At 42.9% G+C, this 24,517-nt stretch overlaps 2 protein-coding genes across 3 annotated transcripts in view; one reads left to right on the plus strand and one right to left on the minus strand.

Annotated features, from left to right (window-relative positions):
• The first annotated feature begins 7,807 nt into the window (after positions 1-7,807).
• On the plus strand, positions 7,808-20,096 carry LOC102779295 (ataxin-1-like). 2 transcript variants are annotated; one of them, XM_006801355.3, is made up of 3 exons: positions 7,808-8,181; positions 11,714-13,781; positions 15,395-20,096. In XM_006801355.3, the coding sequence occupies exons 2-3, from the start codon at positions 11,976-11,978 to the stop codon at positions 16,088-16,090; spliced, it is 2,502 nt and encodes an 833-aa protein (XP_006801418.2). In that variant the 5' UTR covers positions 7,808-8,181; positions 11,714-11,975; the 3' UTR covers positions 16,091-20,096. The 2 variants fall into 2 exon arrangements, with proteins under 2 accessions (XP_006801418.2, XP_087704291.1); XM_087848165.1 differs by lacking the exon at positions 7,808-8,181 and adding an exon at positions 9,111-9,163.
• A 1,583-nt stretch (positions 20,097-21,679) lies between these two features.
• Positions 21,680-24,517, minus strand: part of itga8 (integrin, alpha 8) — a 42,514-nt gene continuing 39,676 nt past the window's right edge. Inside the window, exons 26-30 of the mRNA XM_006801354.3 lie at positions 23,836-23,952; positions 23,611-23,724; positions 23,393-23,494; positions 23,184-23,306; positions 21,680-23,096 (exon numbers count right to left, since the gene is read on the minus strand). Coding sequence (XP_006801417.2) covers positions 23,007-23,096; positions 23,184-23,306; positions 23,393-23,494; positions 23,611-23,724; positions 23,836-23,952 — 546 coding nt within the window. The 3' untranslated portion in view covers positions 21,680-23,006. The remainder of the gene's footprint in view (positions 23,097-23,183; positions 23,307-23,392; positions 23,495-23,610; positions 23,725-23,835; positions 23,953-24,517) is intronic.

Genomic DNA, 24,517 nt, shown 5'->3' on the forward strand with positions numbered 1-24,517 from the left:
TTGTGTTTCTGAATACAGTAGATTTCTGCTCTAGGCAGTGAGTGGCTTGAGTTGTCAAGACAACCATGGATACTGCAGAGAAATTCAGCCTTTTCTCTCTTTCTTAGATTATGGTGGTGTAGAGCAAAATCAGATGTAAACTCCTTCATGTTTGGTGAGAAACTGAAGGGTAAAAAAATATGTCTGTCTCGCTGGTGTCATTTAGAAAGCCGCTTGTCTTTTTTTGGCTTACTTGTGACTTCGATTTCTTTTATCTCAAGAGAGTGTATCTTGGTTACATGTCAGCAATTCACTGGGCTAAGATCAAATGCTAAAACAGTTGCTAAATATAATTATAATAAAAAGAAGAGCGTGTACAGTGTGAAAAAGTAATTTTTGTATGTCACAATGTTTTGGCCATAATGCGCAACATGTCACCAGAAACACCTCATACTAACTGTTAAGCACGGTAGTGGTGGGATAATGAATTGGGTTTGTTTTGCAACCACAGGACTCTCTTCTAGAATCAAATGCGAGGCCGTCTGTCCTAAAGCTAAAGTAAAGCTTGGCAGAATTTGGGTCATGCAACAAAAGGATAGTGATCCCAAGTGCAGCAAATCTACGAGAGTATAGCTGAAAAAGAAAAGAATCGAGGTGAGGCAATCGCCCAGTCAAAGTCCAGACCTCAAAATGCTGAAGTGGAACATTAAGAGAGGTGAGCAATAAACAACAACATGCCCACAAACCTCAATGAACTGAAACGCTGTACAGAAAAATGGGCCAAAATTCCTCCGCAATGATGTGAGAGACTGATAGTCATACCGAAACTGCTGGGACGCCCACTCCCGCAAAAGGTCCTGTTAGAAGCTACTGAAGCATGTGGGGTACACACAACTGCATAGTGCTGTAAAAACTTTCTTTTTCACATGACTGTAGCTGGGCTTTAAGTTAGTTAGATGAGCAGAATCTGCAGCTTTTTGACTAAATGTGTTTAATAAACCAACTCTTTAGTTCAAATGGGGTCATGAATATTTCTTTATACTAAATCCTTTTATAATTGCATTAGTGGTATAAATTGGATGTTTTACAGCTCTGTCTGTATAACCCTATGCATCTAAATTATTTTGGTGAAATTAATGATCACTTTCTTTGGAACCCAGTGTAACCTGGGTACTGTTTGTCACTCTAGCGTGAGTCTCAGGTTCTTGTCAGCACCATTTTTATCCTTATAAACATACATGCAAAACAGTGTAGGGCAACACAAACAGTACATTTTGAGAGTTGTACATTGCTTTAATCTGATTCCATATCCCTGTGTTTACAACATTTACTCATATTGGGATTTGCTGGATGGCATAAGGCAGTTTAAAGCATAAGGCAGAGACAAATGGCAACATACTGAAGTATCTATGCAGCTCTGAGCTACAGCTCAAGAGTCACAGAGGCTGATGAACTGCCCCCTGCTGTGTGAGTTTGGTATTGAGCCTACAGTCCAGTATGGCGGGAGGAGCTGGCAGTCTGTCACTGGGGTCACTGAGGTCACTTCAGTCGATGATGGATTTCTTGACATGAATATTCAAATGTTGAGCTCATAACAGAGGAAATGTGTCTGTAGTAACTTTGGTGTTATTAGGGGAGGGTATTACTCATTACTCTTTCCTGTCTTGGCTCACAAACCACCCAGCAAAACACTTGCGAATGTCTTCGGAAACTGCGATTAAAAGGCCAACATTAACTTTACTTCCTGGCTCCACAGTGTGCTTATTTATTTATTTATTCACAATTTGGTGTCTTTCTGATTCATTTGGTTCGAACCCCACTGAGCTCCTGCAGTGGCTGTATTCCTCCTCCACAAATCACTCCCACCCAATCCTTTAGTTGCCTAAACTATGTTCTGGAGATGTGCGTAAGCAGTGGCTTGCTATTTTCAGCTGAATGAAAAGAGTCTTGGCACTTGGACTCAGGATGAAATCTGTTTTGTTCTGCTGAATTTGGCTCCCACCACATGCACAGTATCTACATGAAACAGAGTTAAAGAACTCAGTTTAATTGTGTCCTGCAGTAAAACCACCACCATCTGACTGAGAGGAATGACTTTTAGAGTAATGTTTTGTCGCCATGGGAATCTGTCATATATAACGATGGCAAAAATAAACCCATTTTGATAGAATGCATTTGTTTGATGTCTGTTGAATATGTTAATGCTAATCTTTCTGATCTTTCTGATGTAACAGGTTGATTAAAAGGTTGTCTACTCCTCCATATCAAGCATCAGCTGCTTAAACTATGAATCATTTTTAGCTCTTGTGTTTTGTAGGGAAAACCTTCCGACCCTGAATCAACAAAACATTTCCTGACTTAGTATTTTAAAGGACAAAACGACAAATACGTACACACCATGGCTCATTTTTTTCATAGGAACATAACCATTTCCTAAAATCTACAGCTGACCTTGACACTATGAAAAGTTTTTTCAACGGCATATTTTTTTACGTGCTTATTATTATTATTATTTTGTTTTACAAAGATCCAGGGTAACATTTTTTGAAACAGTTCAGTGCTTCATTTTCTCGCTTACACGTCATTCCTTTCATCTTTAGATACCCAAGGACTCTGTTCAAGGTCACTGTGAGCACAACAATTGCTCTATTGTAATTAAACCTCCACTCCTGTGATAATCTCTCACAGAAGCCCGAAGTGTACAATATCTCCTGTTCAAAACAGTGAAAACTGAGTCGATTTAATATTCGCACCTCTCACGAGAGCACGCAGGACCCAAAACAAGAGGACGGGTCGGTATCGCCTGCCTCGTGGACCTGCTGTCCCTTTTTGCTCTTTTCATTAACTGCTAAATTCACTGGCTTTCAATAGGCTCTTTCAGCATGTCATGCTACACCACCACTGAGCTACAGCCACGTTGCCACCCATCTTTCTTAATGGGGACTGGAGACTGTGGAGCTGCCTTGTTGCCATGGCAGCAAGCGCTTTCACATTCTCCCCACATAGAGTGGAGTATGCATGTTGTCCTTCCAAACTGGAGCGCGCCACAGCAGAGACAGGTCTGCTCTCAGACAGGACTGAGCCAGGGTTATTTACCTCCTGCTCTGATACCAACTGCCCTCCTAATCCCGCCACCCACACTCCACTTTCCATTCTCGTCATTACTTATGCATAGCGTTTCCCTGTGGCTGCTCTCTCACAGAGAACTTTGCTCCAACAGGTGCTTTTTAAAATATTTCATAAAGCTTGCTTGTTATTTTTCACAAGGGTGTAGCAGTGAAGTGGAACTAGTCATTGGGGACTAGGAACTTATCTATTGTTTAGATGTTGTGAAGGAGCCTTAAAATGAAATAAAAAGTCTGGGTTTTAACTGCATTTTCCCCATCTTAGTAAAGATAATGTTAAGAATAATACATCAGTCCCCCAGGGTGTTCCTGGCATTATACACCTTGTATCTGTTGCTTGTTTTGATTGTTATTTCCTGTCCATCAGTCCACCAAGGAATCTGTTCAATCTGGGAACACAACAGCTGTATTGTAATTAAACCTGCATAGGGACATGTGCATGTTTAAAGCCAACTTTTTCATGTAAAACTAATGAAGCCTTAAAATACTGACAAAAAATTTATAAAAGGCTGGCATAGAAAATATGGGTAAAATAAAATATTGTTTTTTTTGCAAACCTCCTTATAACACAGTACTAGTGGGTTTATTACAAGCATAGAGTGTCTAACGAGTGCTGAAAAGAAAGTAACCCCATTACCATTCAGAAGTATTGTATTTTTATTTAATTTTGCATGCTACTTCATCTTATTATTAATGTGACACTTTCCACCCCACTCTGTTCCCCTGTACAGGTGGCGTTTTTGACAGCTGATTCATATATTTGTTTCTTCTAGGATGGCCTATTGTACATTCTTTCTATAATATTTTTCTAAAAGTTCCCTGAAAAAAAGCCTGCAGATGGTAAAAAATGCTGCAGTGAGAGTACTGACCGGGGCAACAAAGACAGATCATATTTCTCCCATATTGGCTTCTCTTTATTTGCACCCTTTAAAAAATGAAGACTTGAATTTAAAATCCTTCTTCTCTCATAAATAGCCTTGAATCCCAATAGAGCACTTCACTCTCACACTGCTGACTTAACTGTGGTTTCTCGAGTTTCTGAAAGTAGAATGGGAGGCAGATCTTTCAGCTTTCATGCACCTTTTCTGTGCAACCAGCTCCCAGTTTACACTGGGGAGACAGACAACATCTCAATTTTAAGATTAGGTTTAAAACTTCGCTTTTTGATGAGTCAGGACTAGATGACATGACCTTGAACTGTAGTTTAGTTATGCTGCAATCAGCTCAGGCTGCTGGGGACTTTCCATGATGCACTGACCCTTTCTTCTCCACCCCCTCTTTTCACCACCCACATAATTTACTGCTGCTTGCTATAAAGTTTTGTCTTCTCTCTCATGTTTGTGTTCTGTCCCCATTTCGCCAAGCCGTCCTTTTTTTCCCTCCCTAACCGGTCCGGCAGATAGCTGCCTTCCCCCCGACGCTGGCTCTACCAGAGGTTATACTTCCTGTCAAAAGGGAGTTTTCCCTTCCCACGATCACTAAGTGCTTGCTCATAGGGGATTTTATGATTATTTTCCCTCTAACAATTTTTTATGTGTCTTTTACCTTGCAGTACAAAGCAAGATGATGTTGTAAATCGACGCTATATAAATAAAACTATAATTTCATAATTCATAATTTTTTGATGGGAGATTTTTGGCTAAATATTTATTGCAGTATGTCAGTGCTGTTTTAGCTCTCTGGTTTGTCTGAGTGTGACTTATTGTGTGGAACACCTATACCTGCTGAGCTCTTTGGACAGATGTTCTGGGGAACATTTTGAGAAACGATAAATGACCTAATGGCTACAAAAACAACTCACTATGGGAAAACAAACAAACAAACAAACAAACAAACAAACAAACATTTCGTTTCCCAAATCATGTGACCATTTGCATCGTGCAGGCTTCCCCTTAGTTGTGTGTAGTAGAAGCGCTTTTGCATGTCTGGACATGCCTTCCGCAGTAGTGGATGCTCACTTATGCCCGGTAAGTGGTGTGGATGCAGGACAGAATGCGGGTAATGATGCTTGGATAATTGTTTCTTCGACACCCACCAGGTTCAAGGTAGGCCTAATATGATGCATCTCTTTAAATTTAAAGCTCAACCTTGAAAGAGTTGCCCCAGAACTTAAATTGGTACTTGGACATGTTTAGCTTTGGAGTGAAGGTCACACAGCGTTATTGCCCACAGCAAGTGGGACCCACATGAGTTTTCACGGTTTTTCTTTTTTCCCTCGCTGAAAACTACTGAGTGCGTGAGTAGGAGAGAGCGTAGACTCAATGTATAGGAACATGTGTGTGTTTACAAATGAAAGGGTACGTTGTTGATTTTTTTTAGAACGATGATATGCTGCTGCTAAAATCACTATCTATTACTAATGCAAGTACTCCAGGACTAGTACTGTCGCTACTGCACTACTACAGTGTAAACATTTGGTTTCATGCACTCACTCTCATTATGTGTGCACCATACTGAGAAATGTTGCTTAGACTATGCAGCTAGGCTAGCAAAACAACCCTATCAGGTTGGACCACAATAATCAGCATCCGATATTATTCAGTGTCTGTGAAGATGTCAACAAGGACTCAATATTCTGATCTGTGGTGAAAGCTTTCCTAATGCAAGGAAGCCTTTGATCGAGATACAAACAGCCAGACACATTTGAAAGCTCTGTCTTTATGCGACTTCACGCTTGATTTGATCTCCTCTATACACTGCACATTTATTTCACCCCATGCAACTTAAGCTGGATTTGTGAATTCTCGGAAGGCAGCGTGTCAGATCACTTGTCTGACATTAATTCTGACCTTCAGTTTACAGTGAGCCATTTTATGGCAGTGCAAACCTCTGTTTGTTGTTGATGCCTGTTTCACAGTGTTTTTTTGGGTTTTTTTTTGCCATGCTGCTTTCGGTTCCCTTTCTGTGGGGATAGTGTAGGTCCTGAGGTTTAGATTGGCTTGGCAGCGTCTTGGTAGTAATATCAGTCATTGTAGGAAGATGAGGCTGTACCCCATTGGCAAGAGAGACACACTGCAAGTTTATTTTCTTTTTCTCTCAGGTTCAACAGCTGGAAAAACACAGCTTCAGTTTGTGCATTCGGCATGTGCTTCTGCATGCTTGTGGTCATTTGTATCTCTGTCTTCCAGCTCGCTGAAGCTTCTGGCAATATATCAGGGTCTAATGTCTACATGGAAAAGTATGCATTTATGGTTTCACCCGTGCAACACAAAAATTACAACTTTATACATATATATATATATATATATATTCATAGGTCCCACATCCTTTTCCTGCAACACTGGGATTGCAAATATCTGTAACTCTGGAATTACATTTGCAGTAGCATTCCAACAGTTCTATTCTCATCGGTTGTGATGCCTTCTTGTTCCACTAGCTCACTTCTCATCAGAATGTCCTGGTTCCTTAACACGTGCAGCTGTGTTCAGTCATATTCTTCTTGATTGTACCGAGGTAGACTTGGGGGGCCTTGCCAGATGCCACAAGCCCTGGTTAGGATTTGAACTCCTGACCTAAAATCAAGTGACGCCCTATGAGGAAGCACTTGGTGACAGTGGGAAGAAAAAACTCCCTTTTAACAGGAAGAAACCTCCAGCAGAATCGGGCTCAGAGAGGGGCAGCCACCTGCCACCATTGGTTCTGTATAAGGGGGAGAAGAGAGGAGAGAAGATACACTGTGGAAGAGAGCCAGAGATGAGTAATAACTAATGATGAAAGAGTGGTGTGTAAAAACACAATGTGCGAAAAAACGTGAGTGAAGAAGAGACACTCAGTGTATCATAGGAAGCCCTTGCAGGCCAAGGCCTATTGCAGCCTAAGTAAGGGAGAATTCAGGGTCACCTGATCCAGCCCTAACTATAACATTATATATATAATTTTGTGATTTTGCCTGTGTAATACTGGGCTTATTGATGCAGTAGAAATGATTTGCTGTATTCTATAGCCTGTTTTTTTCCCCTCATTTAGCATCCTCTAAGAGCCTCCCCTGCTTGCCTCACCTGCAGAGGCCTAGGAAGCTGACTGGTCTGGTGCTGAGTGCCTCCTTGTCTTTCTGTTGTGAACTGCACAGGATACACAGGAAGCCTTGAGGAGGGCCCCGGTGCCAACTGGCCCTCCCTGCCTGCACCAAGGGAAATATCTTTGGGGAGTCCTGGGGAGACCTATGGTGGGTGTACTCTGAGCCATTTTGCAGCTGAATAGAGGCTGAGAAAGTAAACTGTAGACCAGCTCATAGGGCAGATTAGGAGATTTGGCTCTACAAGAGGAAAAATGCATATGAAAATGAAAAAGTGCAAGGCGGAGCATTAACAAAGCTTTAGTGTACTGAGCACCACAATCCTCTGCTGGCGTGTGTGTGTCTGCATGTATGTTTGCAACATTAATATCCCACGGTTGTTCTCATCCATGCAGTATCTGCCTGTGCAAACCCTTTCTGAATCTCCAGCTCTCCCTCCCTCGCCCTCCGTCTGTTGCGCCCTCCCCCTCCCTGCTCTCGCTCTCTCTCTGTGTGAGCGTAGTCTGGGCGCTGAGCCAAGTAGAGTGTGTTTTTTTGAATGAATACCTGATGCGGCTGATGAGGCTGGCTGGGGGAGGAGCTGTGTCAGTGGAGTACTGCGAGAGAAAGAAAGAGGAGGGAGGGAGGGAGAGGGAGAGAGGCAGAAACACACACTGAGTGAGAGAGAGAGAAAGCGAGAGAGAGAGAGAGAGAGAAGCAACCAAGCAGAGAGGGAGCTGGCGGTCTGGTGGCCTTGCATAACACACGTTAGAGCAGCCTTGCACGTAGGTCTTGGTGTGAGCTCTAGAAGTGGGGAACTTCCTTTACCGTCAGCTCGTTGCAGGGGCAGCATACCCTCCAAAAACCGGAATTCAGAGGCAGAGACAGAGAGAGAGGGAACGAGAAGGAGGCAGAACAGGAGCAGCTTTACAGCACAGGCTCCAGGAGAGGAGAGCAGCACAAAGGAGAGAAACGGGAAGAGGAGTCCTACTAGGAAACACGTCTCTAACACAGACGCACACGCGCTGACAGGCAGGAAGAATCCTCGGACATGCTCTGCAAGCAGTGGCTGTGGTGAGACTGGTGAGCTATTCTTAGTACTTTAAACAGAGGAGAGGAGGAGGAGGGAGGAGGAGGAGGGGGGGTCTCTCTTTTCTTCTTGATTTGTGGCATAGTAGTATTTTCTGCCCTGCTACTACACTCATGCGCTCTCACTGTCATCCTTAAGCCCCCCAGAGGCTACAGCTACAGCCACAGCATCAGTCCCACTGATCCGACCACAGTCACAACCAGCCGCTGGGACTGAACAGCAGTGACCACGCTCATTTGCAGGGGTTCTCGCTGAGAAGGGGACGCATGTATGCATGCACCCGTCTGCTGTGTGTCAAGCCGTGATGCAGAACTCTGGAGTCATTGTGAAGACAAACAGCCTGAACCCCAGTGCCTGTTCTTACTGTCTGCTTTAGTCTGCCACACAGTTAAGTCCGCCTCTTAAAGGCACAGGCGGCACTGTTGTACAGAGAAGCGGACAGTAAAATGGCTCTTTTGAATATTAGAAAAAGCAGTACGCTGTATTGATTTTTTCCCCTGTGCTTGAAGCAGCAGTAGGTGAAGTGAGGTCCTATTTGCGTGCAGCAAATCATAAAACCGAGGCACACATTGTCTTCCACTATACCTCCCCCTTCTGTTTCATGCCAGAGCTCAGATTGATAATGATGTTTTTGTTTTCTATATATAGCCATTTGCTGTGCAGGGTATTCACTAACTGTCTGTGTCTGCTCTAGCAGGTGAGCCATGATGTATAGTCTTGACAACAGGTTCATCACCCCGGGGTCATTGCACTAGCTTTCTGTGTAAATATTTGCCTAGATCTAAAAGATATTGTCATCAAATAACGTCAGTGCCTCTCTGCATAATCTGACTCCAGAGTAATGCTGCTGCTATGAAGCTGTGATCAATGCAAGGAGTAAATAGTAGGTCTGGGAGAAGACTCGGAGCTCTGGCGGAGGAAGTTAAGAGGCGGGGGGACTGGAAGAGCTGGCAACTGCTGCATAAGAGAGGAGATGTAAGTCTGCTCGGGGGGGTCTCTCACCTGGAGACAGCACACAGAAGAGGCTGAATGAAATCACCTCATCCGGACACACACCGCTGCACAAACCTATTTCTGTGGTTTATGTAGCTTTTTGTGAGTGTGTGTGGGAGTATGAAAAAAAGGGAAAGGGTGGCTCCATCACTCAGTCTGAGCTGAAAAGCATCAGTGTGATGAGTGGAACAGAGACAGTTCTGTCCACCCTCTCTCTCTCCCTCTCTGTTGTCATCCCTCCATGCATGTCTTAAAGGTGTCAGTCCCGGTCCGGGAGACTGACTCGGGGATCCCGTGCTGCGTGGCTCGGTGTGACACTCACATCTTGAAAGCTCGCCTTTGTTCTCCATAGTATCGCGTAGGCCTTATGTTTGTTGGTGTCAGTGTTCTAATAATAGGCTGACGGTGGAAAATCTAGAGAGGTTTTGGCTGCTGAGCCGTATGCGCGCGTGTGTGTATGTGTAACTGTGTGTAGCGAGTACTGTGTCCAGGAAAGGAGAGACAGCTTCCTGTTTTAGTCTGTTGACACTGATGGTGTGTTTTTGTGGCGTTTGAGAATCAAAGCATGCTGGCTTTGTCTTCCAGTGCTGCTGTGATGATAGGAGGTCCTTGTGCTTCAGATGTGATGTCATTACGGTGTTGACACGGTGTTGCTGAGGTGGGGTTGTTGCCACCGAGCGATGCCGCACAGTGTCTCTCAGACTATAGCGGCGGCTGCGTCGCCGATCGGGGATCTCTCAGCGAGGCGGGGGCAATGGCGCTCTGATGCTGCAGGCGCTGCTCAATGTGGGTCAGGAGAAGCAGCGTTCTCTGTCTCCTTCTCATTCCCTATTATTCCTCCTTCTTCCCAATTCCTAATCTTCTTTTGTCTCTCCCCTCGCTCCCTCGCCTCCTTCCACATCCTGTCGTTTTGCATTGCATTTCTCCTTCTCCTCCCCCTCATTCTCCTTCTTTCTTTTTCTGCTTCTGTTTCTATCTCTGCTGTTTTCCCCCCCTTTGTTACATCTGGTGGCTCTACTTGTCTGCAAGGCTAGATAAATTGCACAGGGGTTGTTGCTGCTTTTTAAGACAGTGACCTTGCCAAAGCTGGTGTCAGGGGTAGATGTGTTTGAGTAAAAAAGGACCAAGATCGTCTTCTGTGCATTCCCCCCCTCCCCCCCCCCCCTTTTTTTTTTCTTCCTTCTGTTTTTATGTAACATGTCTGTGGTTGCCTGCTGTAGTAAACCTTGGCCGTAAGATGAAAATACACTTTAGCATTTTCCAATAGTGAAGCTTCTATGAAAGGAATGGAGGAAGAGAAAATGAATGGATGGATGGCTGTGTGTGTCATATAGTCCATTTCAGTCATTCCTCTGGCTAATGAACAACTCAGAGTCTTTTGCACTGACCCAGAGATAAGCCTGAAGGAAAAAAAAAACAGTCTCTCAGTAAAAGAAATAAAAGAAACACAAAATATGAGCCAAAATACTGCATGTTATTGTTGTTTGAATTCATGGAATTTGCATTTCCCTCTATGTGCATGTTTTACAGATGTTATATCTGCGAGTACAGATGCCTGAATCTAAACTGAACCTTCCACTAGCTACTAACTAACCGACCCCCTACACATCAAACTTTCCTCCCTATTCCTGTGAATAAACACATTGTTTCACTTCTCATTTAACTCAGCTTTCACTCTGCCTCTTGCTAAACCGGACTGTTACCAAACTCATTCATTGTTTGTTTTCCGTCCTGTATTGCATTGAACTTTAATACACTTTATAAATAAGGTATAGATGAAAAAAAAATAAATCAAGGCTCTTGCAGAATGTAATACAATCAGATTTCAAATGGTTGAAATCTTGTGTGCATATTGTTTTCGCTTCATTTTCTGAAGTACTCATGATGCCAAGGTCTTAGACTCTTAAAGTAAAGACAAAAACATATGGTCCTCTGGGGCTGTTTCTCTGTGTGCTGCTATCCCTTCACTCTGCCCTGCTTTCTTACACTAGACCCTGGAGCAAGATAACAGCCAATAGCAGTGCACATGAGACTGCACACAGACACGAAAACACGGCAGTTCTGAAAACTCCTGCCTGGTGAAAACATGAGAAACCTTTTCCACATTATGCAAATGATGACACACAGCATTGCACTGTATTTTCCTGTGTATTGCTTGTGGAAAGGCAGGCTGAGGGCTGAACTATGACTGACGAGTCTTTGTAGATCCTTGCAGATAGTATTTGGAGTCTACTCACAGAGCGTCGTGTAGCCTACACAGACTGCACTACATAGACTGACACGAATTACCTGCAATGCTTACACCAGCTACCACCTAGTGGCAAAACATGGAGCAGCAGCTTCACAAACATGGAAGGGGGTAGTGGTTTTGTTTTTCTTGTTTCCACCTCTGCAGAGCATTTTGAAAATATGTTTAATAATCGCTGCCTGACTGGGATATTTCTACAGTGCCATTAGACTAATGAGATTTAATTCTAATTTCAGTTTATTTGTTTAGCACAAATGCTGACGTTAGCTTCTCTCTGCCTTCAGATTCCCATTGACATTGTGGAAGAGGCGGATCGATCAGAGATGATTCCTCATGAAGTCTTTGGGGCTCATTTTGTGAGCAGGAATGGCTCCGTCTTCTCCGGTGTGAGACCCTGAACAGTGAAAACAAACAACAGAGGCAGAGTCACCAAGCCCAGAGAGGCTGGCCCTGCATATAACCACTGAGGGGAGGTGAGACAGAGAGAAAGTAGCCTCAGAGGGACCTAGAAGCAGTGCCAGGGAATATTAAAACTGCAGCGGCACAATGAAATCTAACCAAGAGCGAAGCAATGGATGCCTTCCTCCTAAGAAGCGCGAGATCCTGGCTATGGAGCAGAGGCCAGTGGTAGTAGCAACAGCAACACCACCTGCTGCAGTTGCGTCTGATAGTCCCCACACAGAAAACCTAGCATGGCTGGCCAGTGTAGCCAGTGAACGCTGCAAATCCAGGGAAGTAGAAAGCCCTAGATGTCCCGTCTCCTCTGCTTCCTCCTCTTCTCCCTCTACTTCTCTTCCTTCTTCAGCCACACCTATATCCGCCCTACCCTTGGCCTCTCTGCCTGCAGTTTACCCCGCAGCCCTACCCCAACAAGCTGGAACAATCCAGTTTGCTCAACTGGGACCTAATGTTCAGTTCATCAGCTCTGGGCCCTATGCAGGATACATATCCTCTCATATTATTTCAACAAATGCTAATACTGTGCAAAACAGCTCGACCATAGTCGGACAGCGTCCCCAGCTGGATGGTTACACCACTGCCCTTATCTCGCCCAACACCAAAGGGGAGCAGCAGTTTCAAATAGGCCTCTCCCCCACTGAACTGGCCCCTGTGTCACTCCCAAGCTCTCCTCAAGTCACCAGCCAGTACATCCACCTGGACAGCAGAGCACCTCTGACTGTCAGCGGAAATGCCGTCGCCTCACCTACGGCCCAACTTCAGCTCCACCCTCACACAGCCGTCCTCCCCCAGACGCTTACCCTTGCTCCTTCCCAGCTCGTGGTCCAGTATGCAGATGGTTCTGCTGGAAAGAAACCAGAAGGGCACGCTAAGGCTGTGCTGAATGGGGAAGTGGAGGCAGCCAAACAGGCAAAAGCCACTAGTCAGCCAGCAAACCATCAGCAGGTGCAGAGTTATGAGGCCAGACATATCCTCCTACCTGCTGACTATGGCCAAAACCCTGCAGGACTCCAGACCTCTTTGGTGCTTGTGGCCCAGCCAAACCATGGAGTTGAGCACGAAACTGGCTCAAATAAGATCTCTTTAGTCCAGACTGAGAAAGGAGGGATTTGCTTGGGAAAGCCAGTGTCCAGACCTTCGTCTTTTGCCTCCTTTTCTTCGTCAGAAGTGGTGAAGTCTGTTGCGCCACATACTGTCATCCAGACCACTCTACCCCCTGACGAGATGCCAGCCAGTCTCTACTCCTCCACACAGGCACCGATCATTGGCTATATCACAAGTGCAAACCAGCATACTGTCAGCTACCACGCAGCACTGCCTCCGCACCTGGTCATCCCGAGTGGCCAATCCCTTCTCATTCCAGTCAGCAGTTCCAATAACTGCACAGAAATGGAGGTTAGTCGTACTGTAAGTGGCCTCACCGCCACTACTACCCCTCAGATATCCACCGCCATGCCTCATGCCTATCTGGCCACAGCCCTGTCCAAGTGTGAGGCACTAGGGCCAGATGGAAATCAACCACCCAACGCAGTTGCACAGGCTCCAGCATTGTCAGTACTGCCTTCAAACCCGATTCCTGCAGTGGTGGCTACTCCCTCCCCAACTCCCACTCCGGTTCCCGCTTCTGTCCCTGCTGCCATCCAGGCCTCCCCCTCGGTTTCTGCTTCCTCCTCTCCTGTGGCGCTTCCTCCCTTCTTCATGCGGGGCTCCATCATCCAGCTGGCTGATGGAGAGCTGAAGCGTGTGGAGGACCTCAAGACGGAGGACTTCATCCAAAGCGCTGAGATTAGCAGCGAGCTCAAGATTGACTCCAGCACCGTGGAGCGTATTGACAGTGGTCAAAGTCCTAATGCTGTGGTTATACAGTTTTCTGTAGGAGAGCTCAAAGCCCAGGTAAATGATGTCACATTCATTTTATTGTTTATTTTTTAAGAGTCTTTGCAATCTCTAGTCTTTGGCACCCCCTGGTGAAAATCTCAAAAGATACATTGGCAGCAAAAATCTGTATTGCTTCCAAACGATGTAATCATGAAATCGTTGACAGCATTTCTGTAACAACCCACTTTTGCATAAAGCAGCAAAGTACTTTAAGCTGCAGTGTTTCAAAATTCATCCATATTTTAGAAATGAGGAAATTAAAAACACTCTTCCTGCTGCGCATCTTTATTTTCCAATCCTCTAACTCGCTGTTTTAGAACATATGCTAAAAATAGATTTTACACAACACAGCACTATGTTTGAAAGGCTAAAAGTCATTACTTTTATAGATGGGTGAATCTGGGCATGTTACAGTTGTTTTAAAAGCCATATGGACTTCAGCCCGACTGATTCTAGAGTATTAAGGTCAACGAATGTCACCAGAGCTAAAATAAATAAATAAAATCTGACAGAGAAATCCATTCTCAAGTGGAATATGTATATATATATGTATATATATATATGTGTGTGTGTATATATATATATATATATATATATATGTATATGTATGTGTATATATATATATATATATATATATATATATATATATAAAGTCACTGCTGCTCAGATTTTGACACTTCAAAAAAAACAAACAAACACTTTTAATTCAGTCAGTTTTATTTATATTGTGCCAAATCACAACAACAGTCACCTCAAAGGTGCTTTAGATCTGTGAGCAAGCACTTGGGTACAGTGGGAAAGAAAAACTCCCTTTTAATAGGAAGAACCATCCAGCAGAACCAGACTCATGGAGGGCCTGCCATCTGCCTCGACTGGCTGTGGGAAGAAGGGAAAGAAAAAGCAGACAAGCGAATCATACAGTACATGTGGCATCACTGTACTCTTTTTAGTTGTTCATTAAGTATGGATTTATGTTAAATATGTTATAGAGTGAACAGCTGATGTTTATGCATCATTAACACACACTAAACACAACTTTGTCATCTTTCATTACCGATGGAAATCTACCAATGCCGTTGGCCTAGGCAATCAAGCATTTGTTTTTCAGTTGTTTTTTAATTGTTTTTTAATTGTAAGGTAAGCATTTCAACTCCAGGTCCCTATGACTCCATTTTTTTCCAGTTTCTTTTGCCTTTGTCTCTTTCTTAAGTGAATTATTTGCTGTTCTTGGGGCTCACTTCAATCCAGCTGGCCCAGTAAGCAGTGACAGTTTGACAGTGAGCTACCATCCACCTTACGGGGACCCTGACACTGAAACAAAAATAGAATCCACCCACTTTAAACTATTTTTTTGGGTGCTTTTTCTACTTTTCTTTTATTATTAACATATGTATTCGGCTTATGATGGTTTTTGTTTTCCTGTGGTGGACTAGCGACCTGTCCGAGGTGTGCCCCACCTCTCACCCCAGGACAGAAAAAATAGACTCCAGTCCCCTTGCAACTTTAAGTTGGATAAGCAGTTCAGAATATAGATGGATCATTGAGGTGGATGAATAGATGGTTAAATGTTTTCTGTGTGTCTTTTGCAGAAATCTGACTGACTCTGTTGTGCTTGTTCTCCTGTCCAGGTGTGTGTGGAGGTGCTGGTGGAGTATCCTTTCTTTGTCTTTGGCCAGGGCTGGTCATCGTGCTGCCCTGACCGGACCACACAGTTGTTTGAGCTGTCCTGTGCTAAGCTCTGTGTGGGGGATGTGTGTGTGTCGTTGACCCTCCGTGGCATGAGGAATGGTTCTCTAACAGACAGCTCAGCTTTGGGGAAAAAGCTAAAGCCTGGTCACCTCTCTGACTCCTGTCACAACATGGATCCCAATCTAAGGAACAGTATGAGTGCAAACTCTGTGGGCAGTAACAACGGTCTTCTCATGAAGGCTTCCAATGGAGACAGACTGGAGAGGCAGCAGGCCACTGGTCCGGGACCAGGAGCAGAGCTACCAGCAGGATTGGGAATACTTCCAGGACAGGCAGAAGGGATCTACAGAGCTGGACCTGTGCTGGCAATCTCTGGGACTGGAGACATAAGACAGGAATCAGTGAAAACAGACATGTCTACTCTGTCTAAACAACAATGCAGTGAGACAGAGAGACCTGCAGTCCGCAAGAGACGCTGGTCAGCACCGGAGCGAGACCAGACTGAGAGAGCTGAGGACGAGCCTCCCGTGACTCTGCCCAAACCTTCCTTCCTCCCTCACGAGGTCAAAATCAGCATAGAGGGCCATTCACGTACAGGGAGTGAAAGATGCTTGAACAAAAGAGTAGACTGTTGAGAGAATTTTAAACACCTGCAAGATGCGTTGTGTTTAGTCCCCACCCCCAACCTCCTTCTTGTTTCTCTCTATCCAGACTACTGTAATATAAGACTAAGTTTACGCAGTATTTACATGTTTTCTTTTCTTTCATACAAGTCTGATACATATAATTAAGGACAGCGGAGTACCTTCATAAGTGGTATCACACACAAGATCAGTGCAATCAATGCTGAAAGCAAAAATGAATGCAGAGTGAATGTTGAGTACGAATGGCTGGCACACATCTGAGAGTCATTTGGTTTGCGTGTCACATATCATAAGCTGGCTCTCCGTTGGAGATGGACTTTAAACATGGTGGATGCAGGTCAGTTAACCATTTAACAAGAGCGAGCACAAACCCTGAGGTCAGTGTTTAGAAAGTTTGGTTGTGATTCACTGTTAATTTGATGTGTTGTGTTGCAAGGGAGTCGAAGAGAGACCTTCCGATGTTTTGATGAGAACGCTCAGTCATAACAACGATAAACTTGGAGTTTTAGTGTTTTTTTCCTTTTCATGCCGTTACAAATCCATATGCTACTGCAGGTGGCCTTGTCTGTGTATGTGTGTGTGCGTCACTGAGTGTTTGTGCCTGAGCGTTGGTCTCTGTGTGTGTGATTTTTTTTCCATGTCTGTTAAACAGACCACAGGATTAAAGCGTACGTGTTGCTGGAAGCTATGAGCTCAGTTGTTAACCTGTAAATCAAGACTGATAAGGCCTGAATGTAAACCACTCAGTCTGTCCTCAGTACTGACTCGCGTTTGCCACGCCACTCACAAGATAAGGTGACGGCAGCTGCACGTAGATGCATTCCTCTGGTAAAGTTTCTTTGTTGACTTTGCCTCAATACCTTGACCTTGAGTTTTAGTCTCATACTCCCTTTCAGCGATTGCGTGCTTCACTAAATTACATCTGTCGTTAGCTGTGGCTGCTGTGTACAGTGTTTCAGATCCATACAAACAGAGATAATTCAAGTTTCAGCTAATTCCTGTGTGGATTGAGCCCTAATACTGCAATGCAAAACATAGCTGGCTAACTGCATTAACTAATGAGGCACCCGGAAGACACAGAGCAACATTCATTTGGAGTGTTTTTCAGACAGCCAGGAAGACGTTAAGTCCACTTTATCATACTTTTTAGCTTTTTTTGTAACCACTTCCTGGAGAGTATATCTGGCGCTTGCTAATCTCTGCATCACCAGCTAGTTGCTGAGATGCTTGTCTGCTGTTTGGTGCTGGACGAGTACAAGCTAACTGAAATCAGCTGCCAGTAAGAGTGTAGAGAGTATGTTGCAGGCCACAACTGCACAATATTAAACTGAATGATGCTGAACAGCTCTGTGGCTCTCTTATTATTGCAGTGAGCTTGCTTTCATTACAGAATCTATGGCCTTAGATCTATAGTATGTATGTAGTTCACAGCAGCACATGGTTCTTTGGGTTTTTCTGTTAAAAACCTTAAAGGCGGTGTGCCTTTCTTAAGCCCATACATGTATTTCAGAGCACTGCTGTTCCGATTAAAACAGCAAACTTTACTTTCTGACAGTAGATTAGTGGACATGTTATTTCTTTCCTAAAGAAATATCCTACAATTCATACTCAGGAACAATATATGTCTGTGTGCGTGTAAGCAGCCAGTGTACGCTGTGTGTGTGAGTGTGTGTACGTGTAGGCCTGAAACAATGTTGTGTATGTCCACAGTCATGTGTACATGTGTGTTTTGACAGCAGCACTTTGATGAAGCGTCCGAATGGAGTGTGGTGGCGGTGTCCCTCCTACTCAGCTACTATGAGATATTATGAGAATAACTGACTGTTTTTCATCGCATCACATGTCCTAAAGGTTTATCACTGAGAGAGAGAAAAAGCATTATATAGCGGAGCAGGGAATGTAAACACACATTGGGTAAACTTTATTTTTGATGATTTATAGAGCTACTATTCAGAGAAAGAAAGAGAGAAATGCAGAGTTAACTAGCCAGCTAGTGTTGATCATGTACAGTGCATTGTAATCTAGAAAGTGTACAGTGTGTATTTAACCCTTTGTAGCCTATGTACTGTATGTGCCACGGCACCTCCTTCTTCAATCATTCCATTAATGCACCAAAACCAAGTGGTCCTATCGTTTCCGTCACTTCTGGTATTGATCAAATGTCAATGAATGTGCTATACCTCTTCATAATTAGAGCCTCCTCAGACGTAGTTTGATTTGCACACTGCAACGTTACAGTATGTGTGAATATGGACTGCAGTTTCTCATAATAGCCATTGAACTCCTAAAAGGTGTTTATTGTAAACCCAAGTAACCAGACTGTTCTGTTTGTGTTTGACTGCTCAGGCTAAACACTGCCCAGTGACTGTTCTCCAAAGCTACGTGGTCTTATATCCTACTCACTGTTACAAAGCAGAGCTCCTGTTTGATCCATTTCTTTTTCCTAGCCTGGCCCATGTTTGTATTTTCCTAAAGCAAATTATTTTTCAACTGTAAGGACTCCATGACACAGGAAAAACATATTTGAAATGTCAAGTTAATGTTTAAAGGAAAAAAGTATTATTTTTTTTAAACTTTTTCTTATTGTCAACAAATCTCTTCGCTGCCCCCTGTCTGTGGCATCAAACTATACTCATTCCTACTGAATAGTTGGTGTTAAAGCTAAATCATAGTTTATATTTCATTGGACATAAATTAGGAACTGAACCATATGGACAAAAGTACCAGACCACTGCACATTGGACCTACAGGAACTGCTCGGCCACGGAAACCCATGCTATGAAGCTCCACTTTTGAATGTTAGTCATGATTTCCTTTGATTATGAATCTTCATGTTTTTTTCACGTGTTTTTGTTGACAATAAGAGAAACATGTTACCAGTCTTAACGTTCAAAGCCCTGCAGAGTCACGCAGTTATTGTTGGTAGTCAGTCCTCTACTCAGCTGTGCGTGCTGTGAATTAAATGGTGTGTATTAATAAAGGTAAATAAAGGTGGACATCATCACACTAACGGGGGCAGAGTTTGTACTTGAAAGGTTGGTCTGCACTTGTAACCACACGTGTAAGCGCTTTACTGCAAGTTCAAGACCTTTGGTTTCCCCCCACAGCAGCCATTATGACACAAAATGATACGTAAACGTAGAAATCACATGAATTATAACGCCGCACCTAAACAGATGGTTCATTAATGTCAATAATAACTCCTGCGTTTTCCAGCTAATTCATGCCAGAATGGCTGCTGTGAAGTAGGTCTATATCACACTGTTGGAAAGGTTTAGTAATAATATAGATCCAACCCCTTTAACTCTAATTTATATTCTAAAGATGGGCCCCTTAGAATATGTAATTTTCACAGCTGTTCTGTACAATGTTGAATATGGCATATAGGTGCTGCATTGTGGTGATCTATGGAATTGCACTTTGACATATGGGTGTGTGTGTGTGCGTGTGTGTGCGTGGGGAAGGGTGAAAGCGTAACTGATAAACACAAGTAATGTACAGCATGTCTGGGAGGAATTGTACGCTACCTGTACAACATCTCAGCGATTTGTAAATAGCCAAAGTCTTCCATTCTAACGTTGGTATGACCTTGTTGCCAGTGGAGAGGAAAAACACTGATCCCCATGTACAGACCTTTAAAGTGACATTTTATTTCTATAAATACTTCATCATTTATTTGACAAGGATACAAGATACCGCTTCACCTAAGATATTTTCTTTTTGCACCAGCTCAAAAACCCAGGAAATAACGGGAGTCAAAGACTAAAAATAAAAAAATAAAAAAAATATTTTGTAATTTGGGTCTGTTTGGATAAATCTTAGCTAAGATAGAGTATGTCCTATATGCGTACATTATGTAGTAAGTATCAATAATGTTCCTTTATTTTGATGGTGTTGATATTTGCTAGTCAGAAAACTGTTAAATCTTTACTCCAAATGTTTGATTTTACATTTGATCAAATATATTCAAAGAAATAAAGAGATGATAAAGAATAAATGCAGCACGTGTCTTTTCATGTTTCCTTTCCACAAGATGTCCTTGCTTACCGTATTGTAAGGGTGAAGGTGGGGAGGGGGTGTTTTTGTGTTTGTGAGTGACAGAGGTAGAAGGAAAGGGTCCGTCAGCTGTGTTTTCATGTTCAAATGAGGCTTACCATCTGTGAGAATATGATAAATGTTTCCACTCGAGAGATATCCGATAACGCCTTCGCTCCCACTCTCCTGCTTTGATATATCTGACAACGATCTTTCATATTCTGAATAGCAGTCACAGCGCTGAAGAGAAGCTCTTTGAAGATTGTGATTGCCGAAATCTTTGCTAAATAATAAAATCCCATTTTGTTTCTTTCTAATAAAACACTAAATAGCGTGGGTTTAGTGTGGCTGCCCATTAAGTCTCAGTTCATATTGAGAACATGCACACATTCATATTAAATGAGCAGATTTACCTCTTGCAGGATATTTTATCAGGAACATCTTCGTGTCCTGAAAACCGAGAACTTGTAGTATATTAAATTTGAAATTGCTGCTCCTTAATGGAGAAACTCCAAGGAGCGACACTACTCTCAACAGATGTGTTTTCCTCTTCAAGGTAAGGAACTTCAATGAAGAAATCAGCTGTGGAAAAATAAACTGTATACAGAGTGTCTGTACATCAAACTAATTTTACATTCTTAGCCACACCCACTTAAATCTTTATCTTTCTACGGGATAAAGAAATGTCTCTCAGTACGGCTTTTTGGCCTTAAACTGTAAGAAATAAACATGGAAAATGACAGAAATTTATTTTTTAAAGCCACTGTAAAAACACACATTTCTATATTAGATAAAGGAACAAAACAGGAACTTTCTATAATTTAATTGTTTATTTATTACTTAGTTACTTGGTTCAGTATGAGAGGCTATAGGTGAGGCCTTCAGAAGGGACGATGCAAAATGTATGAAAATACATTTAAATATCCAAAGTTTATGCCTTCCTCCACTTTTACCAAAGCCGCCCCGCAGGCCCCTGGACCTTATGTTGGACACCTCTGACACAGAGTGTTGTAAATAACTGTAAATGAACTATAAAGGGGGAGTTGCTTGCATGTTCTCCCCGCACTTTTGTGGGCTGTCTTAAGGTACTCTGGCTTCCTCCCACAGACCAAAGACTTGCATGCATTTGGTTAATTAGCGATTCTAAACTGATCGTAGGTGTTAACGTGAGTGAGAACAAACGTCTATATGCGCCCTGTTGAATTGGATAAACGGAGTATTAAAAAAATGGATGGATGAACTATAAAGCCCTTTACATGCCATCATTATTCTCTATGCAGAAAGTGTATGGCAAATGCACGGCACGAGATGGCACTGTGTTTCCTTAGATAACAGTTTCTTTGCACAGACACTTCTACACTCCACCACCTGGGGGAGCAAGAGTCCTTCCTCTGATTTGGAGACAGTAGACTTAAACACAGAGGACTGAAATGCCCAATTTATTTATTATCCTTGGGTGCAAAACTTCTTTAAAACTTTGTAAAGAACTGCAGAGGCTGTCATATTGGAAAATGAACTTGTTAACCTTGCTCTTTTCACAAGGCACAAAGCTATTGTACACAGTCTATCATGTACAAACGTTCTTTACTGGTTTTCTGTGCACTTTGCAGAAAATACATTTACTATTTCTTTAACTTGTAAGCGGACACGGCAATGTGAAGTTCAGCAATCAATCAGTAATCAAGCAACACTTTATTCTAATAAAACTTCCCAGGCGATACAAAAATCGGAAACGGCTCAAACGTACACGTTAACTTTTAGTTTTTAATTCAGGGAAATGCTGATGTTCTCACTGCTTTGTTCTGCATGTCTGTGCAGGATACAGATAATTAACAAACATTAAACGTACTGTTAAGTAATACACAGTGCACGCAGTAATGTACACCATCTCTGTCTCGGACTGCGTTGCGTTTCTGATATGGACTGTGGCTTTGCAGCAAGTTTTTGAAGTCTTGTCAACCGCTTTTTTTTTTTTAAACATCCAACATGACAGACAAAACTTTAATTATCAGGACAGCGCTTCAGCCGTGAATATGCGGCCTGTTCCTCGAAGATAAATTCTATACTCACTATAAGAAAATAATAAGTTATTTTGTTCTTACTGGTATCGCTTTGTTCCTCTCTTTTTGATTGTTACGTGTTGGCTTAAATCAGTCTAAAGAAACGCTCCATTCAGCAACAATAATATCACAATTAATCACTTACAGTATGCACACAAACAATGGAAACGTTAAGCTCTAATAAAATAATGCCAGTGTAAACAAGCTTAAGTATCACACAACTCTCAAATTATTGCACATACATTCATAAATATACACTTCAACTTTGTGCCTTTTCTGTTTATGCATGTGGCTGCATCTCATGTGTGTGTGGGTGTGAACTTGGATAAATTAAATCTGGTGGTGATAGACATCAATAACTGAATGACACAAGTGACACCTATTAGACACGTATGTACAGTACCTGCACACACACCGACTTACACATACACACACTCACAACAGCACTTGTGCATAGATCTAAAGTCTCTTTCTCTGTTACTCAAACAAAAATGTGCAGTAACACATTTAAAGCATTGTTCTGGTAACAAAGTCCAGTCTGTCTTCAGTTCTGGTGCTTCATCGCAATCTATAAACAAAAGACATGTGTGTGTGATTGAGCTTGTTAAGTGTGCTGGTCCAACTTTGCTTTGGTCCCAGTCTGTGTGGAGCTGCAGTTTTCGGTTTGTCCTTTCAGTCCAGTTGATTCACAGAGAGACCTCGAGCCAAGGAATGTAGGTCCCGACTAATACAGATCCCAGATCTGATTTAAGTCATTCAGAAGGTGCGCATCCCTCCCAAACCGCTGTCTTACAACCAGCAGCTGTCACGTCTTATGCGTCACCTGTTTGATCAGACGTCAGTTTCTCCTGGTCAGAGATGTCATCATCGGCAGGTGGCCGCGCCCGGTCAAAGAAACCACACTGAGGGAATCACATTAGCCAGTTAGTAGAGTTTTTAATAATTAAACTACCACAACGAGTTCTGAGGATAGTGGATGATGTATGTACCTTCCACATGGCTAATGTCAGGATGGCCAGGACCAGCAGCCCCAGCAATATGGCCAAGATGATGACCCAGAGTGGAACAGCGAATGATACATCAGGAGTCCCCCATAACACCAGAGTCCCCATCTGCAGGGGAAAAAAACTGTCTATAAATTTTTCCTTATTTCTCAAAGCTTGGCATAAAGACTCATTTTTATTGCTTTTTATCATACCGCGCTTCTGTGCTGAGGCAGCGTGGCGGGTTGGATGCGATAAGGCATCGATGTGACCGCAAAGGACACGGTAGAGTTGAGAATGTAGGGGTCATTACGCCGCTTTAAGATAAAAAAAGTTATTATTTTAAAGGTGGTGTGTCACATATCAGACCTTCCTGCTGAGTGAGCTGAGCGATTAAAGTAAAACAAAAAGTTAACACAAAAAATCAACTGACCTGCAGGAAAGTGTGCGCCCAGAGTCGCGATCGGATCTTTACCACAGCACTCTGCCCGCGATCCAACCGGCCGACCACACACATTATCTTCAGACAGGAGACATTAGTGCAGTTCTGCATAAGGAGAGGGTTGGTGGTGGGAGAAGAAATATATCAAACACTTGTGAATGGCTAATGAACATTTGGCTTAGTTTGTTTTCTTTAGAGACTTTGCAGTTGGCTCACCAAGGTTTTATTGCTGTAATCTTGAGCGGTGCTGATAGATCGTTTGTGGCGGTGAGGAGGACTGCTGGTGTTCCTCAGGAAGCCCAGTAATTCTGGTGTGTCCTGGAGAGTGGAGATCTGAAACAAACGGGAAAATGTTATCAATGCTTATTGTTCAAGCAAGTAAAAATGATCATTTTACATTTGAAAGAAAAGAAAATTTGATATGTGATTCTCCAACTGGTCGCGGCAGATGGCCGCCCCTTCCTGAGCCTGGTTCTGCTGGAGGTTTCTTCCTGTTAAAAGGGAGTTTTTTCTTCCCACACTCACCAAAGCACTTACTCACGGGGTGCCATATGCTTGTTAGGATTTTCTCTGTTTTGTCTGTATTATTGTAGGGTCTTTACCTTACAATATAAAGCGCCTTGAGGCAACTGTTGTTGTGATTTGGCGCTATATAACTAAAATTGTCTGCCTTCTTGTATGAAAGGTACCTTGTAAATTAACTTGCCCTGTCTGTTTCAATGCTTACAGTTTATAGTGCCAATTTAATCGTACTCTAACATGTGTTAGTGTATTCTGTCATCCAGACACCTTATTAAAACTCGTTGTTTCACTGCGGCCTTTTTTAGGATTTTCTAAGATGTTTTAGAAGACATAATAATATTACGCAAAACCTCCAGCAGAGGAATAAAAAAAGCAA

Source organism: Neolamprologus brichardi, chromosome 11, assembly GCF_056152115.1.
Source record: "Neolamprologus brichardi isolate AB-2024 chromosome 11, ASM5615211v1, whole genome shotgun sequence".
NCBI lineage: Eukaryota > Metazoa > Chordata > Actinopteri > Cichliformes > Cichlidae > Neolamprologus > Neolamprologus brichardi.

Bases quoted from the DNA above. Each gene is read 5' to 3' on its own strand.
- LOC102779295 (XM_006801355.3), top strand. From the start codon at position 11,976: ATGAAATCTAACCAAGAGCGAAGCAATGGATGCCTTCCTCCTAAGAAG. The intron at 13,782-15,394 runs GTAAATGATGTC...TCTCCTGTCCAG, and splicing joins TAGGAGAGCTCAAAGCCCAG to GTGTGTGTGGAGGTGCTGGT.